Here is a 17554-nt window from a genome sequence, read left to right as displayed (position 1 = left end):
TCATATTTTAGTATTAAATATTATAAGAGTTATCGTAATACTCGAATTATCAGAGTGGCTCAGCCGGAAGCGTGACATTCTAATAGTTAGGGTGTTACATTATGGTATCAGAGCGGTCCTTCCTATAGAGCCTGAAGAATGGACCGACTATGCTTCAATTGCATACTCTGAGCATCTGTCATGTAGTAGGTCTTGTTCGGGTAACAAGAATTAGAGCTTTATGCACATGATGGTCTATTGATTAATGCCATTAGTCTTGCATTGAATAATTCCTGGTATTAAGTTTGGCCAGCTTAACACTAGTGTATTATGTATATGGAAGCACTAATGGGTTATCATAGATGATATACGAGTTATAGGTAAAGCAAATCGCAGGTTTTGGGAACGTCAGGAGTTAATTCTAGAGGTTACTGATGAGCCAGAATTCACTCCCCATATAAAATGAATCCATTCTTTGGCAAGCGCACCAAATATCGTCAAGTAATAACCCACTAGGAGTGGGGCCGAATCCCACAGAGATTAACGGATTAAGGCAAACAATAGTTAATTGATTATCCTAGTTAGATGATTCATTTTTTGAGTGATAAGCAACAAGGAAATGTAAATGACATAAAAGTTAAGGAAAGCAATAAAGTGCAAGAAAGTAAATGGCAAGGAAAGTAAAGTACAAGAAAGTAAAGTGCTGGAAATGTAAAGTGCAGAAAATATAAACAACCATAAAGTAAATAAAAGAAAGAAAGATGAAATAAACATTGGGATCAAGAGATATTGCATCCTCCGAATTAATTGACTTCATCTCATCTTCAATCATGCAACTCATTGACCTCTTGGCAATCATGATTGATTGAGCCCCAATTCCTTGGTGACTTAATCTCTCAAATCCTTATCAATAGCCAATTCCTTGGTCTAATTGCTCATGAGAAGAGATGAAGAATGGTCCCTAATTATACCACACATCATCATAGGTCCAAGTAGAGGAAGGATTATATGTCACCATATCCAAACACCAAAATCCAGATCCTACTCAAGTGTGAGAAGGGATTTCTAGCATAGTTTCATGTTTCCTTTTCCAAGGTTCTCATGAAACCCATTTTGCATTCAACCTCTTTCCCAAGATGATTGAACACTAGCATTAAAACGAAATTCCTTCTGGCAAATCAAAGAGAAGATGAAGAGAAGAAGACGAATAAAAACAATCAATCCCTCAAATAGCAATAGAGCTCTCTTTTCCAATGGAAAGAGTTAGTAATTCATAACTAAAAGATATTTACAAAAGTAAGAAAGAAAAGAAAGGAAGCTGATGGTGAATAGAGAGGGTCCGAAGACTCCCCCAATCCAACATGACTAATTCTATGAAATTAAGGCCTTTATATAGGCTCTCCTAAATTACAAACTTAAATGAAATTAAAAGCAAATTACAATGAAATAAAAATAAATTATTCTAGATGCTTCTTGTGGCATTGATTGATTGATAAGTATGGCTTGAATGAGAGTTGGAGTAGGATTGGTTGAAGGTTGGGGGCTGCAGGGAGAAGTTGGCGTGGGGTTTCAAGTGCCACTTCCAATAGAAATTCCATTTGGAGTATGAGCCATTTTGCAACGCTGAATAGATGGAGTTGGTTGGACCTCAAATTGAATGTCCACTATGAAGTATTATATATTGTTTGAAAGCTCTGGATGTTAGCTTTTCAACCCTACTTGAATCAACTCATTTGGACCTCTGTACTCAAGTTATGCTCATTTGAAAGTGGATAGGTCAGTCTGTCAAGTAGCTCGGCGTGCCACGCCCACTCTCTGGCATGCCACGCCCATATATTTTGAAACTGGCGTGCCACGCCCACTCTTGGGTGTGCCACACCTTCAATGATGCACAAAATCTTACTCTCTAACCATTAGAACTGGCGTGCCATGCCCAGAACCTGGCGTGCCACGCCCATTATGAAAATAGAGCTGGCATGCCACGCCTTCGATATCAAGTGGCACGCCCAGCTTTTGCAATGCTGAAATAATGGCCTTTTTCACCTCTAGTTTTAATGTTCACCCTAGAGTGTTATATATCTTTGGAAAGCTCTTGATGTCCACTTTCTAACGCCACCAAAATCAGATCATTTGGACCTCTACAACTCAAGTTATGTCCCTTTGAAGATGATGAGGTCAGGCTGATAACTCTGCAGTGACGTGTTTTTCTCCTTGTGCTTTCGGGGTTAATATCTTCCTCAATTCTAGTGTCCATTATAAAGTGTTATATATGTTTGGAAATCCCTGAATGTCTACTTTCTAATGGAACTAGAATCACCTTATTTGGAATTTTTTAGCTCAAGATATCTTTATTTGATGAGAGGAGGTCAGGCTGGCATATGCCCCACGTGCCACGCCCACTTCTTGGCATGCCACGCCCATAGTGGGGCTCAAAATTACTCCTCTGGAACTTAAGCCTAGCGTGCCACACCCAAAACACTAAGTGGCATGCCCGCTTTGAGGCTTGGCTTCAAAAACATGGCGTGCCACGCCCATAGCACCAAGTGGCACGCCCTCTTTGAGGCTTGGCTTCACAAACTTGGCGTGCCACGCCCAGAGCTCCAAGTGGCACGCCCATGTAAAATTCTTCAACCTTCTTTGCTGGAATGTTGGCTTGGCGTGCCATGCCCAGAGCTCCAAGTGGTACGCTTATTGATGATAATTGGCTTCAAAAGCTTGGCGTGCCACGCCCAGAGCTTCAAGTGGCACACCCAGCTTCACACACCCAGCTTTATTTGTTGTTTTCTTCCCCTTTTGTTGCTCTTTTTACGTGAAATTCAACACAACCTATTTCAAAGTAATGTACCATAATATTTATCATTTGGCTCTTGAAATTGCATTGAATCAATGAGATTATGCTCTTTTTATGGTCTTTTTAGATAAGAAAAAAGGGTAGATGATGCAAGTCATCACAACACCAAACTTAAGCTTTGCTTGTCCTCAAGCAAATAAAGAATCATGCAATAAAGTTTGACAAACCAAGGTGAGAAGAGTAGCAATTTTTATGTTCATAGTTGGCTAGTTTCTTATGCATGCTACAATCACAAAAGAGATTCAAATGATTAATGCTTCTATCTTGCTCATTTTATGAAATCTTTTTCTTTATGTTCCTTCCTTGAAGCAAGCTTTTAATTCTTTTCTTATCTTAGCTTCTTGGGTGCTTTGCACCATGTGTTGAAAGCTACGACTCTAACTGCTTTGTTTTCAAGTATTCCCACTTGATACATAAGCACCACAAGCATTTAATTAGTGGACTCTTTAAGCTCATTTGTTTCTTTTCTTTACTCTCTAATCATTGATGCTCGGAGCCTTGAGTTTTGAGGGGGTGCTTTTGCACTTGAGCCTAGCCTTGACTCTAAGTGTTTTGTTTTCAAGCTTTTTGCTTGATACATAACCACCACAAGTACTTAACAATTGAATTGTCATTGGTACTCAGAGCCTTCAACTTTCTCATTCTTTCCCTTTTCTTTTTCTTGCCTTACTTGCATTTGCTTCTTCAAGGTTTTCATGATTTCAAAAATTTCATAAAATGTCCTAGATGAAAACTTCAATTAAATAAATTCAAATGCAATTGAGCAACAATAATCATGCTAGCCTTCCAATACTTATATGCCCATGCTAAGTTCTTCTTTAATGACCTTGTTTGTTTATGATTATGAAACTAAATTGCTTTTAAACTCACAAAACTCAATATGGTAGTCATAATGTCATAGAACATGTTACAATTCAACAATCAAGCTATGCTTATTCACAACACACATGCATACAGAGAAGATAGAAGACAATCATGCAATTTAAATGTACTGGAAACAAATAAGAGGAAAAGAAACTTTACCACCTTATAGTTCATCTTCATTGTTGTTGTCACTTTCCTCCTATTCTTTCCCTTCCCACACCAAACTTAGAATGATTGCTTGTCCTCAAGCAACAAATAAAACAGTGGTGATAGGATTTATGATGGGTCATGAGTGTCTTACACAATGAAATGTGAGTAATGCATGTGCTCAAGCAAGCAAAGATAAGGATACAATAAGGGCACAAGAAGTAAAAACAGAGACAATGTGATTGCATTAATAAGTGGTGTATGCATGGTACTTTGCATGAAAGGTGAGTGGCAACACCAAACTTAGTATGACACTCTCATTTTAGAATGTTGCAAGTACCCAGTGAAGATTAAAATTCAAATTGTTGCATGGCAACACCAAACTTAGAATGCAATCATATGTCAAATTATTGAAAGTAAACTAAGTAAAGAAAGAAAATGTTACCTACGGTTGGGTTGCCTCCCAACAAGCGCTCTTTTAATGTCATTAGCTTAACATGTTGTTCTCAACTTTCTTCCTCTTCTTCCAGTTTGTTAAGAGGAATGACCTCAAGGGGAAAGATGAGGCAGTTGATGTCCCCTGTTTTAAGTGCCTCCCAGCAAGCTTTCTTTTGTTGTTAGCTTGAGTAAACTTGCTTGTTGGAGTAGGGGTTGGATTATTCTTTGACCCTCTCTTTTTCATGGATATAGTCATTTGTTTCTTGGTTACAATCCTTATTTCAGTGCTTTGATTGATTGCCTTCACTTCTTTGTTTTCAACACTTGGGTGTTGTGAGATGGTTGGAGTATCCTCTTTATCAAGAACTTCTTGGAATGGTGGCTCTCTTGGTACAACAATCTCTTCTTCTTGCTCTACCAATTTCTCATTTTCACCCTCATTAAGCACTTCTTCACTACTTAGACTGGTGGCATGATATTCTTCCCCTGGCCAAGGAAAGACATTGGTTGGTTCATCAACAAAATGTTGTGCCAATTGTCTCATTTGCTCTTCTTGATTTCTCCTTGAGATTTCCATATCTTCAATCACCTCTCTTACATTTTTCCTTAAAAACTCACTGAGTTGGGCAATGAAGAGATATTTCTTGGAGAGTTTTTCTATTGCAAATTCTAGAAGATTTTGTGGAGGTGCATAGGTTGGACAATTACAGGATGATAGTCCTTGAAGAATGGGGTATGCAGCATTAAAATTCCTTCCAAAGCCAAAATTTCGGTAGTTATCATAACAATATGAACTATTTTGTGGCTCTGGAAGGTATTCCATTTCATTTGATTGCTCATACTCTATCATTCCTTAGTGATATTCCCAACCACCATTAGGATAATGACTTGAATCATTTTGTGGTGGTGGGCAATATCCCATATGACATGATTGATCAAAATGTGAGGTAGACTCAATTCTTACTTGCAAAATGCTCTCTCTCAAACAATAATCACCAAAAAAAATTAGAATTCCATTGTCACAGATGAGGGATTCTTAGTGAGGCAATAACACAGACACCTTACTAGCAAGAGAAAATCAAAAGAAATTAAATGACAAAAACAAAGAAAAGAAAAAAATGCCTAATCTAGATAATCAACCAACCGGTAGGTTGTTAATCACAATAATTCCCGGCAATGGCGCCATAAAACTTGATGAGCCAAAATTCACTACCCACATATAATAAATCCGTTCTTTGGCAAGCGCACCAAATATCGTCAAGTAATAACCCACTAGGAGTGGGGTCGAATCCCACAGAGATTAACGGATTAAAGCAAACAATAGTTAATTAATTATCCTAGTTAGACTATCATAATTGGAGTGATAATCAAACAAGAAAATGTAAATGACATGAAAGTAAAGGAAAGCAATAAAGTGCAAGAAAGTAAATGGCAAAGAAAGTAAAGTACAAGAAAGTAAAGTACTGGAAATGTAAAGTGCAGAAAAGTAAATAACTATAAAGTAAATAAAAGAAAGAAAGATAAAATAAATATTGGGATCAAGAGATATTGCATTCTCCGGATTAATTGATTTCATCTCATCTTCAATCATGCAACTCATTGACCTCTTGGCAATCATGATTGATTAAACCCCAATCCCTTGGTGATTCAATCTCTCAAATCTTGATCAATAGCCAATTCCTTGGTCTAGTTGCTCATAAGAAGAGATGAAGAATGGTCCCTGATTATACCACACATCATCATAGGTCCAAGTAGAGGGAGGATTATATGTCACCATATTCAAACACCAAAACCCATATTCTACTCAAGTGTGAGAAAGAATTTCAAGCATGGTTTTATGTTTCCTCTTCCAAGGTTCCCATAAAACCCAATTACATTCAATCTCTTTTCTAAGATAATTGAATGCTAGAATGAAGAACAAAATTCTTTCTAGTAAATCAAAGAGAGATGAATAGAAGAAGAAGAATAAAAATAATTAATCCATTGAAAAATAATAGAGCTCTCTTTCCCAATGGAAAGAGTTAGTAATTCATAACTAAAAGATATTTACAAAAGTAAGAAGGAAAAGAAAGGAAGCTGATGGTGAACAGAGAAGGTCCGAAGACTCCCCCAATCCAGCATACCTAATTCTATGAAACTAAGGCCTTTAAATAGGCTCTCCTAAATTACAAACTTAAATGAAATTAAAAGTAAATCACAATGAAATAAAAATAAACTATTCTAGATGCTTCTTGTGGCCTTGATTGATTGATAAGTGTGGCTTGAATGAGAGTTAAAGTGGGCTTGGTTGAAGGTTGGAAGCTGCAGGGAGAAGTTGCCGTGTGGTTTCAAGTGCCACTCCCACTTGATTTTTCACTTTGGATTATGACCCACTTTGAACACTGAATAGATTGAGTTTTTTGGGACTCAATTTGAATTTCCAATATAAAGTATTATATATTGTTGGAAAGCCCTAGATGTTATCTTTCTAACTCCTTTGGAATCAACTCATTTGGACCTCTGTAGTTCAAGTTATGCCCATTTAAAGGTGAATAGGTCAGTCTGTCAAGTACCCCGGCGTGCCACACCAACTCTTTGGCATGCCACGCCTTCAATGATGCTCTCTGACCATTAGAACTAGTGTGCCACACCCAGAACCTGGCGTGCCATGCCCATTATGAAAATAGAGCTAGCGTGCCACGCCTTCGATATCAAGTGGCACGCCCAGCTTTTGCAATGCTGAAATAATGGCCTTTTTCACCTCCAGTTTTAATGTCCACCCTAGAGTGTTATATATCGTTGGAAAGCTCTTGATGTCAGCTTTCCAACGCCACCAAAATCAAATCACTTTGAGCTCTACAATGCAAGTTATATTCCTTTGAAGATGAAGAGGTCAGGCTGGTAACTCTGTAGTGACGTGTTTTTCTCCTTGTGTTTTTGGGGTCAATATCTTCCTCAATTCCAATGTCCATCATAAAGTTTTATATATGGTTAGAAAACCCTGGATGTCTACTTTTTAATGGCACTAGAACCACCTCATTTGTAGTTGTGTAGCTCAAGATATCTTCATTTGAATGAAAGGAGGTCAGGCTGGCATATTCCCCGGCGTGCCACGCCCTCTTCTTGGCATGTCACGCCCATAGTGGGGCTCAAAATCACTCCTCTGAAACTTAAACCTGGTGTACCACGCCTAAAATACCAAGTGGCATGCCCTCTTTGAGATCTTGACTTTAAACTTGGTGTGCCACGCCCATAGCACCAAGTGGTATGCCCTCTTTGAGACTTGGCTTTACAACTTGGTGTGCCACGCCCAGAGCTCCAAGTGGCACGCCCATTGTGTTGTGTTAAGCAAATCTTCTCTGTTTCATTGGCCTGGCATCCCACGCCCAGAGCTCCAAGTGGCACGCCAGCTTTCTTTGCTTCTTTTGTGCTTCTTTTTTTACTTTTTTTTCCTGAAATTCAACACAAACCCATTTCAAAGCAATGTACCATAATATTTATCATTTGGTTCATGAAATTTCATTGATTAATGAGATTATGCTCTTTTTATGGTCCTTTTAGATAAGAAAAAGGGGTAAATAATGCAAGTCATCAGTTACTCGGTTAGGTGTCTCGAACTCTGCGGATGTCATCTGACTTGTTCTTTCTTGGTATGCTCTGAGGTTCTTGTTTGCGATTCTTTTCTTGGAGAGTAATCAGATTATCTTCCAATCCTGCCCTCTTGTTCATGTGCATTCTTGTTTGATCTTAACTGTATATGTCTGTTTGAAATTCCTTGAAATAATTGCCTCATTTGTTTAAAACCCTTTATCTTGACTCATGTGTTCTTTGATGTATTTTTGAATTGTTTGATACATCAAAAAGATCTTTGAAAATCTTTAAGAAATCATTATCGACTGAGTTGTCCCTCTTTGTAAGTTCTTTAAATTCATCGAATCACCTAAAAATTTGTTCGTTATTTCTAGCTTTGTGAATCCTGCTTGATTTTCTTTGAAGTGAGTTCCTTTCTTGAAAGCAAGTTGACTTTCCTTTCTAGTGCATTCTGAATATCCTTATTAAGGTACAATTTTAAGATTACACTCGGAATTTTGATTTAAACCTTTTGAAAGAAGTTTTGGATTCTTTTTAAAGAAATTTCAAAACTAATCTTTCTCTTAGTCGATTGTATTCATAACCATTCTTTAAACTTTGATAAAGTTGTTTTGAGCTTTGCATGCACTCCTTATATGAAACTTTGAAAACTTTATATGACTGAGAATTTGTCGGTTTGCAACTCATCGCCAATTTTCTTTATTGACCTATAAGAAAATTTTACCTCGAACTTTCTTCTTAAATAAATTTGATCTATGTTGCAACTTCTATACTCGTTTTGTTTGAATATGAATTTCGATAAAGTCACCTTTGACATCATGAGTTTTGAAAGAGGGTTTGCGAATTTTAGTAAAAACTCAATTTTTAACCAACTTTAACGAGCCATATCTTGACTTTTGGACCTCCGAATTTTGTAAATTTTGTTTTGAATAAAAATTGAGTCCATGTAATTTATAACGTTTAAAGAACGGATGGAAAATGTTTTAAAATGAAAAAGTTATGCACATTTAAACCTTCGCACCTGTAGCTAAAAGGGGTGGAAATAGGGGGTAAGAACTAGAGAGTTCTTAGTAGGGTTAGGGGTAGATAATTAAATTCGTATTATTATAGTTCGATCATTCGCAGCCCAACACAGTTAGCCAGAATAATAACCAGTCATAGAAGTTCAAATTAACAAGCAATGAAAATCACAAACACACTCAAGCAATCACAAACAATTCACAACACTGAACCAAATGCAAAATATACAAACAAGGATGATGCATGTCTATTTCTATCGCAGGTAATGAACTCATTTGTCAATTTCGATCCGCACCCGACGCAATCTAACTCACAAGCCAGATAAAGCATTCCAGCGACATAACCTCTGCAAGTTTCTACTTCTTACATGCATTGATTTTCCAGTTGAAGTATGTCGAACATGACCTCTACAAGTACTTGCAGGTGCTGATTCTCCAACTAAAGTATGTGACCCCTTCTCCTGGAAGGCATTTCATATTTACGGGCGTCCCTGCACAATTATTCACATACAAATGTCACGGCTTATTAACATTTATTCTTCGGCACCATAACCATACTATTGTCACCCTTTCATGACCTTCCCATAATCACACGTGCCGATTGATCTTCTCTCTTTCTTCAGTCTTTTACTTATTTATCCTTAATCGTTCAAACTATCTTCACACTGTTCTTTCATTATCCTCTAAGTATTTTATAGAAAGAGAATCATAAGACTCTTTAATTAAGTCGGTGTTTCCTAAAACTTTTAAGATTACTCTGTTTACTACTCTCTATTTTATTCTTCATAATACATATAATAATATTCTTATAAAATAATATCTTTGATAAATAATAATTACAATAATAATTTACTCTAATTTAAATGAGTAATTTTAAATAAATATTTAAAATAATATTATAATACTCTTAAAATTTATTTTATAAAACCTTATTTTCAAACGTTTTTTAAATTACTTTCTAAACCACAAACTCCTTAATATTTTATTTTTGACCTCAATATTTTATAGATTTATATCTAAACCTTTACCCTTTTTGTTTTATATTTATAAAAATAATCCTAAACTTTTATAAAATATCCATTTTACCCCTAAATTTTATTTATTTATAAAATCAATCCCAATTCTTATCAAAACAAAATTTTATTCTTAAATTAATAATATTATAATGGTAACAAATACAGTTCTTTAAACCCAAAAATATCTTTTTAAAATCAGTTCGAAAATATATATAACTTTAAAAATCCATTTTCGAGCTTTACGGCTACCGATTCTTCACAGTTTTTAATTTAATTTCTTGGAAATCAAATTCCAATTTTACTTGAGCATCAATAATATTCTAGCCCCAAATTCATCGGAATAATTTAGTTTCTAGCTGCACTTAAACCGGCCGAACTTCAAATTTATCACAAAAATTCAACATAAATTCAGTCAAATTTAATCAACAATCAATCACAGCATCAACTCACTTATCCAATACCAATTTAATCGGTGAGAAATTATCAAAACTTTACCTCTGTATGAAATTAAAATAATGAAAACTCCGGAGAAACTTTTTAACCGAGCTGCTGAAAAAGAAAACATCAGAAATCGTATGTGCCTCCTAAAACTCTAATTGGCCGAACTCAAGAGCACTACAAAAATAATGATATAAAATAGCATTAATATAATGGGGTTCTATAAAAATGCCCTAATATTTCAATATTATGTCGTTTCTATTAATTTGTAGTTAACAGCAGTTGTTTTGGATTCTGACAGTTTTAAAATGCCATTATCAACTTGTATAAATGCCCAACCCTAAATTAACTCCTCCTCATTCAATCATTCCTTCATTGAAATGCTGCCACGGTGAGAGAAATCTTGAAGCTCTACCACTGGGATCTCCTCTGTCATGATCTCTCCTTCGGCGACCTCCTCTTCCAATGTCTTCTCCAATGGCGATCTCCTCCTGCGATGATCTCCTCCTACCAACGACGTCTCCTCCAGCGATGGTCTCCTCCGGCAACATCTCCTCCAGCGATGGTCTCCTCCAGCAACGTCTCCTCCAGTGGCGACCTCCTTCTGCGACGTCTTCTCCAGTGACGGTCTCCTTCGTCGACGTCTCCTCCTGTGACGTCTCCTCCAGCGACGTCTCTTCTAGCAACTTCTCCTCCAGCGGCAAACTCCTCCTATGGCGTTCTTTTATGCTGGCAATCTCGTCCATCGAGCTATTGAGCTACAAGTTTCTCCTCCGGCAGACTCACGAGTAGGTTCTTCTCCCTATTTTTCTTTGTTCTCTTGAAAATATTTCATTCTAATCGATTGCCTTAGGCTTGCCTTAGATTAGATGAACAAATTTAATTAATTTGGTTTGAATATCGACGTAGTAGTCAAAATGTTTCTTGTTCTTTATTCTCAGCATGTATATGCCCTATTTTGTTGTTCAATTTCCATAAAAGAAAGGAGGAAAACACACTGGAAATTGATTGAAAGATATTGATGGTAAAACCAAACACAATCTCAACTATTTCAAAATTGACTGTAACTAAATTGTTTCATCATCATCTCTTCATTGCTGTTTTAATATGGCTCTACTAGTGTCAGATGAGTTAAAACTTGAAAAGGTGATTAATTAGACGGTTGAATTTATGTGTTCTGTGTCAAATATCAAATATGTGACACTTTCTACCTTTGGGAATGGGAGAAATTAGAAGTTACTGAATTAACAATTATCATACTTGCAGAACATTAATAACTATTTCAGGCTTTAATCTGTGTTCTACATATCAGAACACTTGGAAATGCTCTTATAAACTGGCTGTGATATCCTCAATAAGCTGATGGAGAAATGAGCCCCAACTATATCTGAGAAGTCACTGGTGCTGGTGGTAGTAATGCAGGAAAATTTGTTATTCTTCACCTTCGTTTTGTTAAGGTATTTCACTTTTATTGATAATCTTAAAAATCTATACGAGATTGTAATGTGTGTCTCTTATTTTAATTTGTATCAAAATGCATTGATTAAGAATAAATGTACAAAAAATGACTAGATAAAAGGAATTGAAAAGATATTGTTTTGATTTTGGTTCAAATCAATGTCGCATGGCTGTATCCTCCCCTGAAAATGACAACACTTGCTTGGAATGCGGATTCAACTTAAATTTAAGCAACACATACAAATGGTTCCATTCTCAATGTTACTTAATATATAAAAGTCTTTTATTTTGAAGAATTGACTTATTCTAACACTATCAAAAGACTAAATTCTGATCAATTTTGTGCAGCACTTTTACAACAGTTTATCACATGCGCCCAATGCCATTTGGTGCAATCTCGTATAACCGCATTCCTTTGTTTCTGATTAACTACATTTTATTTATTTATTTACTTTAAATTTTGAATTATGGTTCAATATAAATGACTAAATGTGCAAGGGTCTAATATGCTTGATTTGTGCTGCACTTTGTGTTCAGGAGAGTGAAATTTTCAATTACTTGTTGATGACATGGAGCAGTATGAAGTACTTGAGCAAATCGTAAAAGGTGCTTTTGGTTCTGCACTTCTTGTCAAGGATCAACATGAGAAGAAAAAGTGAGATGCAATTATTTCATTTCAGATCAATTTTTTAAACACTATTTCAAGACATGTAATTGTTTTGTGTTAATAGCTTAGCTGGATTTGATACTTCTTCTTGTGTGTTACTAATATTTAACTTGGCCATGCAGCATCCTTGAAATATTGTAGTGGATGATGTTAATGGCAGAAGGTTGATCTTCTATGATTTTGCAAATAAGGGTTGGCTCAACTGGTAAGATCAAAGGAATTAGGTTTGATTCTCTTTTAGTCCTTGGTTGTAGACCATCTGTAATTAATACGCAAAGATGTCATTGGGGCTCTTGGCATGCACTGGCCTAGAAGTAGAAATGATGCAACCTTGGATCCCACTTTTCTTTTCTCCACCAAAAGGAAAGGAAGTATACTTATGTTTAGCTGTATGTTTTTTACTAGTTAAGTTTTTTAGCCTTGAATCTCTTTTTACTACATATAATATTTAATGTAGAATAACTAGTTTGTAGTGATGAACTTGTTTGTAATCTATTACAAATTTGACCTTGCACTCTTCAATTTTAATTTTCTACAGTTTTGAAGAGCATCTAACTGCACAAAGGAGAGAGAGAAAGAGATGGCAACAGATGAACTTGGATTCAAAAAGCCATTAAGCATTCATTGTCTTCTCTATCCACTGCTATAAGAGAGGAAGAAGGAGTATAGAACTACCTAGAAAGGAAAGGGAAGAGAAAAATGTCATATATCTCTGTCCACTGCTTATCTCTATCCACTGCTATAACAACTTCAGTTTGGTTGGTCCCCAAGCATTCACAGCCACTAGAAGATGCATCACAACACCCTTTACTGCTAAATCTGGAGGATTTTCACTTAATTCAGTGTGCTCTCTTAATCTGCACGCCTCATATTCATTTAGATTATAAATTTATTTATACTAACAAATGCCCTGCTATTTAATCAGGTTCTGTCCACTTAAGCCATATATATGATGCAGCTTCAGTGTGTCTATCATTTCTTCATTTCAAGTTTTCAACTAAATGACTAACCATCTTCCCTGCTTTTTAATTTCGCAGATACTTAAAGATTGTGAGACCTGTAGCGGAAAAGGAGCCATCGAATGCCCTAGATGTAAGGTCATATATATATACATTCCTTAAACATCCACCTTCCTTCCCTAACACATTATCCATTCCATGCTCGATTTTTTTAACAAATTTGTTCAAACACTGGTAATTTATTTTTGAGTATATGACAGGGGACGGGAAAGAATAAGAAAAATGGGAATATATTTGAAAGATGGAAGTAAGTTATTCTCCCTCGTATACTTTCTCATGGAAGTAAGAATGGAAATATATTTGAAAAATCTATATACATTTGTATATATTTATTTTCAAGGAATAAAAATTGGTTGACTTTATAGTGATGAATTATACTGTATTATCATTTTTTTGTTTCTATGACATTGTGATCCATGATATAAGTATATAACATTATTCAAGTAATTAAGGGGTCTTGATCACTTGTTTAATCCAACAATCACTATCTGATCTTCTCTTCATTAGTAACAATAATATAATATAATATTATATACAACTATAGCTCTTTTTATTCTTGTATTTTTCTTTTATTTTAAGTAGTTTATTTAAAAGAATCAAAAGAGTCCAATCTCTTTTTATTCTAGTTAATTTCTTACTTTTTTTTTAAGTAGAATCATAAAAAGAGAAATGATGAATCTTGATAGATGGACCTGGATCTTGGAAACTATGAGCTCTTTATGGATATCAAGTTGACTCGTGATAATAACATAACCACTGGATCTTTCTTTTTTTTACTTGTTTCAGTTCAGTGTTTTCTCCTCTTTTAGATTCTGAACCAAAAAAAAAAGGAAATTGCAAATTTACAAAAGAGTTTAGTTAAGTTTATTTCTCAGCCCATTGTATAACTTGTCCATGTTATATATTTTCAGAGCTTTGTGATTATTTTGGTGGAAATGAGTGATCCCAAGTATGCATATCCCTACCCTGCTCAAGGAGGTACCCTTTTCATTTCTTAGTTCTTATATTACTATAGTAATTTTTTGTTTAGTATTAGCTCCTTATATTGTTGTACCATATGATATGATAGATTAATATTGAAAGAGAACTGCTTCTTCTCTCCATATATATGCATGATTTTAATTTCTTCTGTGGCAGAAATTGTTGTGCTGGTAGGTTATTATCAAGGTCCTCCAGTGATGGCACCGCCACAATATGCTGCTGCACCACCACCAAGAAGAAATACTGGCTTCCTTGAGGGATGGTAAGCTTCCCAATTTCATATTCTGCCATCTTTTATTATTAATTAAACCTACGACTATGTTACGAGTGCACTAAAATTATAAAATACATGTTAAAATATAAATTTACATTTGAAAATAAATAATTACATATATATTTATATTGGTGACTGATTTTAGTAGTCGATTTTGATGTACGAATAGTATTTTTTTTATTCAAATGATAAGATGAACCTAAAACTGAATAAGATGATTAAGATCAGAGAATATTTTAATTGGATAGCAATTAGTGTGTATTTCAATTAAATGCATTAAATAAATAAAATTAAATCCTAACAAATATGTTATATATCTTTTTTTGTTTTTGTGTAACTGATGTTTTTTCCTTTTTGGTTCCCTCTCAGTCTTGCAGCTTTGTGTTGTTGCTGCCTCCTAGATGAGTGCTGCTGTGACCCGTCCATCATATAAGTTGATCATGTGAAATTATTCCTAATAAAAGAAGGAAAAAAAAATAAAAAATGTTCAAGCTAGTATGCAGTTTGATATATATTTCCAGTTAGAATATGTGTAACATGAATATAGTTTGTTAATAGATACTAACTTCTTTATTAATTCACTTCAATTAGGAATTCTTTCTCTAGAGCAAGTTTTTGGGATGGAACTCACACAAGAGACCAAAAAATTAAGGCAAACTTGTTTTAAAGTTAATTACAAAAGGAGAAAACTTTTGGCCTCTAAATCTTATTCATCACTTAGCTAAACTACTTGGCTTGTATATTCATATTCTAAGTAGTAAAAATAATACTTATTAGATGGTTTAAATACATTATTAGATATTAACATATTTTAAGAAACTAGATGATAGATTTGACTAATTAGTGCTTATTGCAATGCTTGTATTTTAGTTAGTTTAGTAAGACAAGTTTTTGTATAGGAATTATTATTTTTTATTTTCAATACTAAAAAAATCATATATTATATTTAATACTTTGTTTATGAGTTATAATATTTCGTTTATGGATTATGATTTTTTGTTATTATGAAATTTTAATCACAAAATTATTTGTTTAACGCAATAAAAATGATGGTAAAAACCGTCTTTTTAAACGATAAAAAATGTCACTTTAACCAACCAATGTCAAGGTAAATACGGCGGTTCAAAAATATTGTTTTAACTAACAAAAAACGTCGTTTTAACCCAGTAAAAACGTCGGTTTTAAACACCGTTTTAACCAATAAAATGGCACTATCAGGAAAAAACGACGGTTTAAAAACGCCATTTTAACCCGGTAAAAAATGGCGGTTTTAAATGCCATTTTAACTAATCAGAATGCTACTATCAGGGTAAAAATGGCGGTTCAAAAATGCCATTTTAACTAACAAAAACCGCTGTTTTAATCCTGAAAATAACGGCGGTTCAAACCGCCATTTTAACCGACAAAAAATGCCGTTTTATTTGGAAATAATTGCGGTTTGAACCGCCGTTTTAACCTATCCAAATACCGTCATTTTAACCCAAAAAATTGTGGCGGTTTTAATTAGAATAGTGCCCAGAATTACGTCACTTTCTGAAACTGCCGTTCTTGGTAATAATGGCGGTTCAAACTGCCGTAAATACCCAAAAAAACTGCCATTTTAACCAAAATTTTTTGTAGTGGAGGAAGAGAAGCCACGTTACCGTCAACTTGTACCGAACAAAAATAACGCCAACGTGTAGAGGAGGAAGATATGAACACTTTTATCGTATTAGATTATTGATTCGAATTACAGATTTAAAGAAATCGAAGCTGAAAGTCATGGAGGTTTCACATTTTCTCTCCCTCATTTTCGGTCACTTCTCTTTCAATTTTTCTCTTATTTCCTCAAGTTCATCCGGTGATAAATGAATGAATGATTATAGACAATTGGTGATAAGTTATGATTTGTGGTGTTTTAGGCATTATAGATGTCATTAGTTATATATATATATATATATATATATATATATATATATATTACAAGCCACTTTTCTTTTCTTTTCTTTTTTCTTTGGGTCTCGGCCAAATGAATGGAGCTAATCAACGGATAATAATATTAAATAATGATTAAGGACAATTTATGATTAAGTGATTAAGTGGCATTGGTTATATATATGTATATATACATATAAGCCATGTTTCATTTTCTTTCTTTTGCTCCCAAATGGCTTCGGCCAATTTTTTTTTCCCTTAAATCAATTATGTATTTTATTTTATTTAGAAAAATCATATAATAATTTTAATTAATCCAAATTAAAATGGTAATAATAATTATAAAAATCAATTTAATTTTGCCTATCAAAATAATTTCTAATAAATAGTTTAAACTAATAGAATAAGTCATAATTAAATTAAATTTCAATAATTATAAAATTCTTTTTAATTACTTTTGGTAAAATAATTTTTTTAAAAATAAAATCTCAATAAATATAATAACTCATAAATAACTAATTATTTAATTTTTAAAAACTCAATATGTTACATTAAAATTCTTGAAAAGGATCACTAGTCTACTAAGTACAATGTTATTGAATTAAAAGTAGATGATAGATAAGAAATTTTTTTTGGATTCTTTAGCTATAAATTTAAGCTTTTTTATTTTTGATGAATAAATTTATTTTTTCAACTGGTCTTTATAAAATTAATTAATTTGGATAATAAGTAATACTCCAAAAGTACTTAAAATTCAATTGTTCTTTTTATGTGAGTTTTTACTCTTTGTGTAATAAACTAAATTTGTTATGGGAGATTGTTTTACAAAATTTTATGTATGACACAAAGATATTTTTCAATCTTAAAGATAAAAATGTCGTCCAATTTAAAGATAGGCGTATATAATTTTTTTTAATTC

The 17554-nt window shown here is 34.1% G+C and overlaps 1 protein-coding gene across 32 annotated transcripts; it reads left to right on the top strand.

Moving 5' to 3' along the window:
* Positions 1-10573: 10573 nt before the first annotated feature.
* Positions 10574-15326, top strand: LOC112754568 (uncharacterized). 32 transcript variants are annotated; one of them, XM_072220894.1, is made up of 11 exons: positions 10577-11110; positions 11635-11779; positions 12129-12179; positions 12318-12435; positions 12570-12836; positions 12986-13291; positions 13485-13539; positions 13667-13713; positions 14378-14444; positions 14604-14709; positions 15091-15326. In XM_072220894.1, the coding sequence occupies exons 8-11, from the start codon at positions 13708-13710 to the stop codon at positions 15152-15154; spliced, it is 243 nt and encodes an 80-aa protein (XP_072076995.1). In that variant the 5' UTR covers positions 10577-11110; positions 11635-11779; positions 12129-12179; positions 12318-12435; positions 12570-12836; positions 12986-13291; positions 13485-13539; positions 13667-13707; the 3' UTR covers positions 15155-15326. The 32 variants fall into 32 exon arrangements, with proteins under 32 accessions (XP_025658029.1, XP_072076978.1, XP_072076995.1 ...); XM_072220896.1 differs by having other exon boundaries at positions 13485-13544; XM_072220892.1 differs by having other exon boundaries at positions 12570-12851; positions 12986-13289.
* The last annotated feature ends 2228 nt before the right edge of the window (positions 15327-17554 follow it).

The sequence above is a fragment of the Arachis hypogaea genome, chromosome 16 (genome assembly GCF_003086295.3).
Source record: "Arachis hypogaea cultivar Tifrunner chromosome 16, arahy.Tifrunner.gnm2.J5K5, whole genome shotgun sequence".
In the NCBI taxonomy this organism is placed as follows: Eukaryota; Viridiplantae; Streptophyta; class Magnoliopsida; order Fabales; family Fabaceae; genus Arachis; species Arachis hypogaea.
This window is presented reverse-complemented; position numbering and strand designations above follow the sequence as displayed.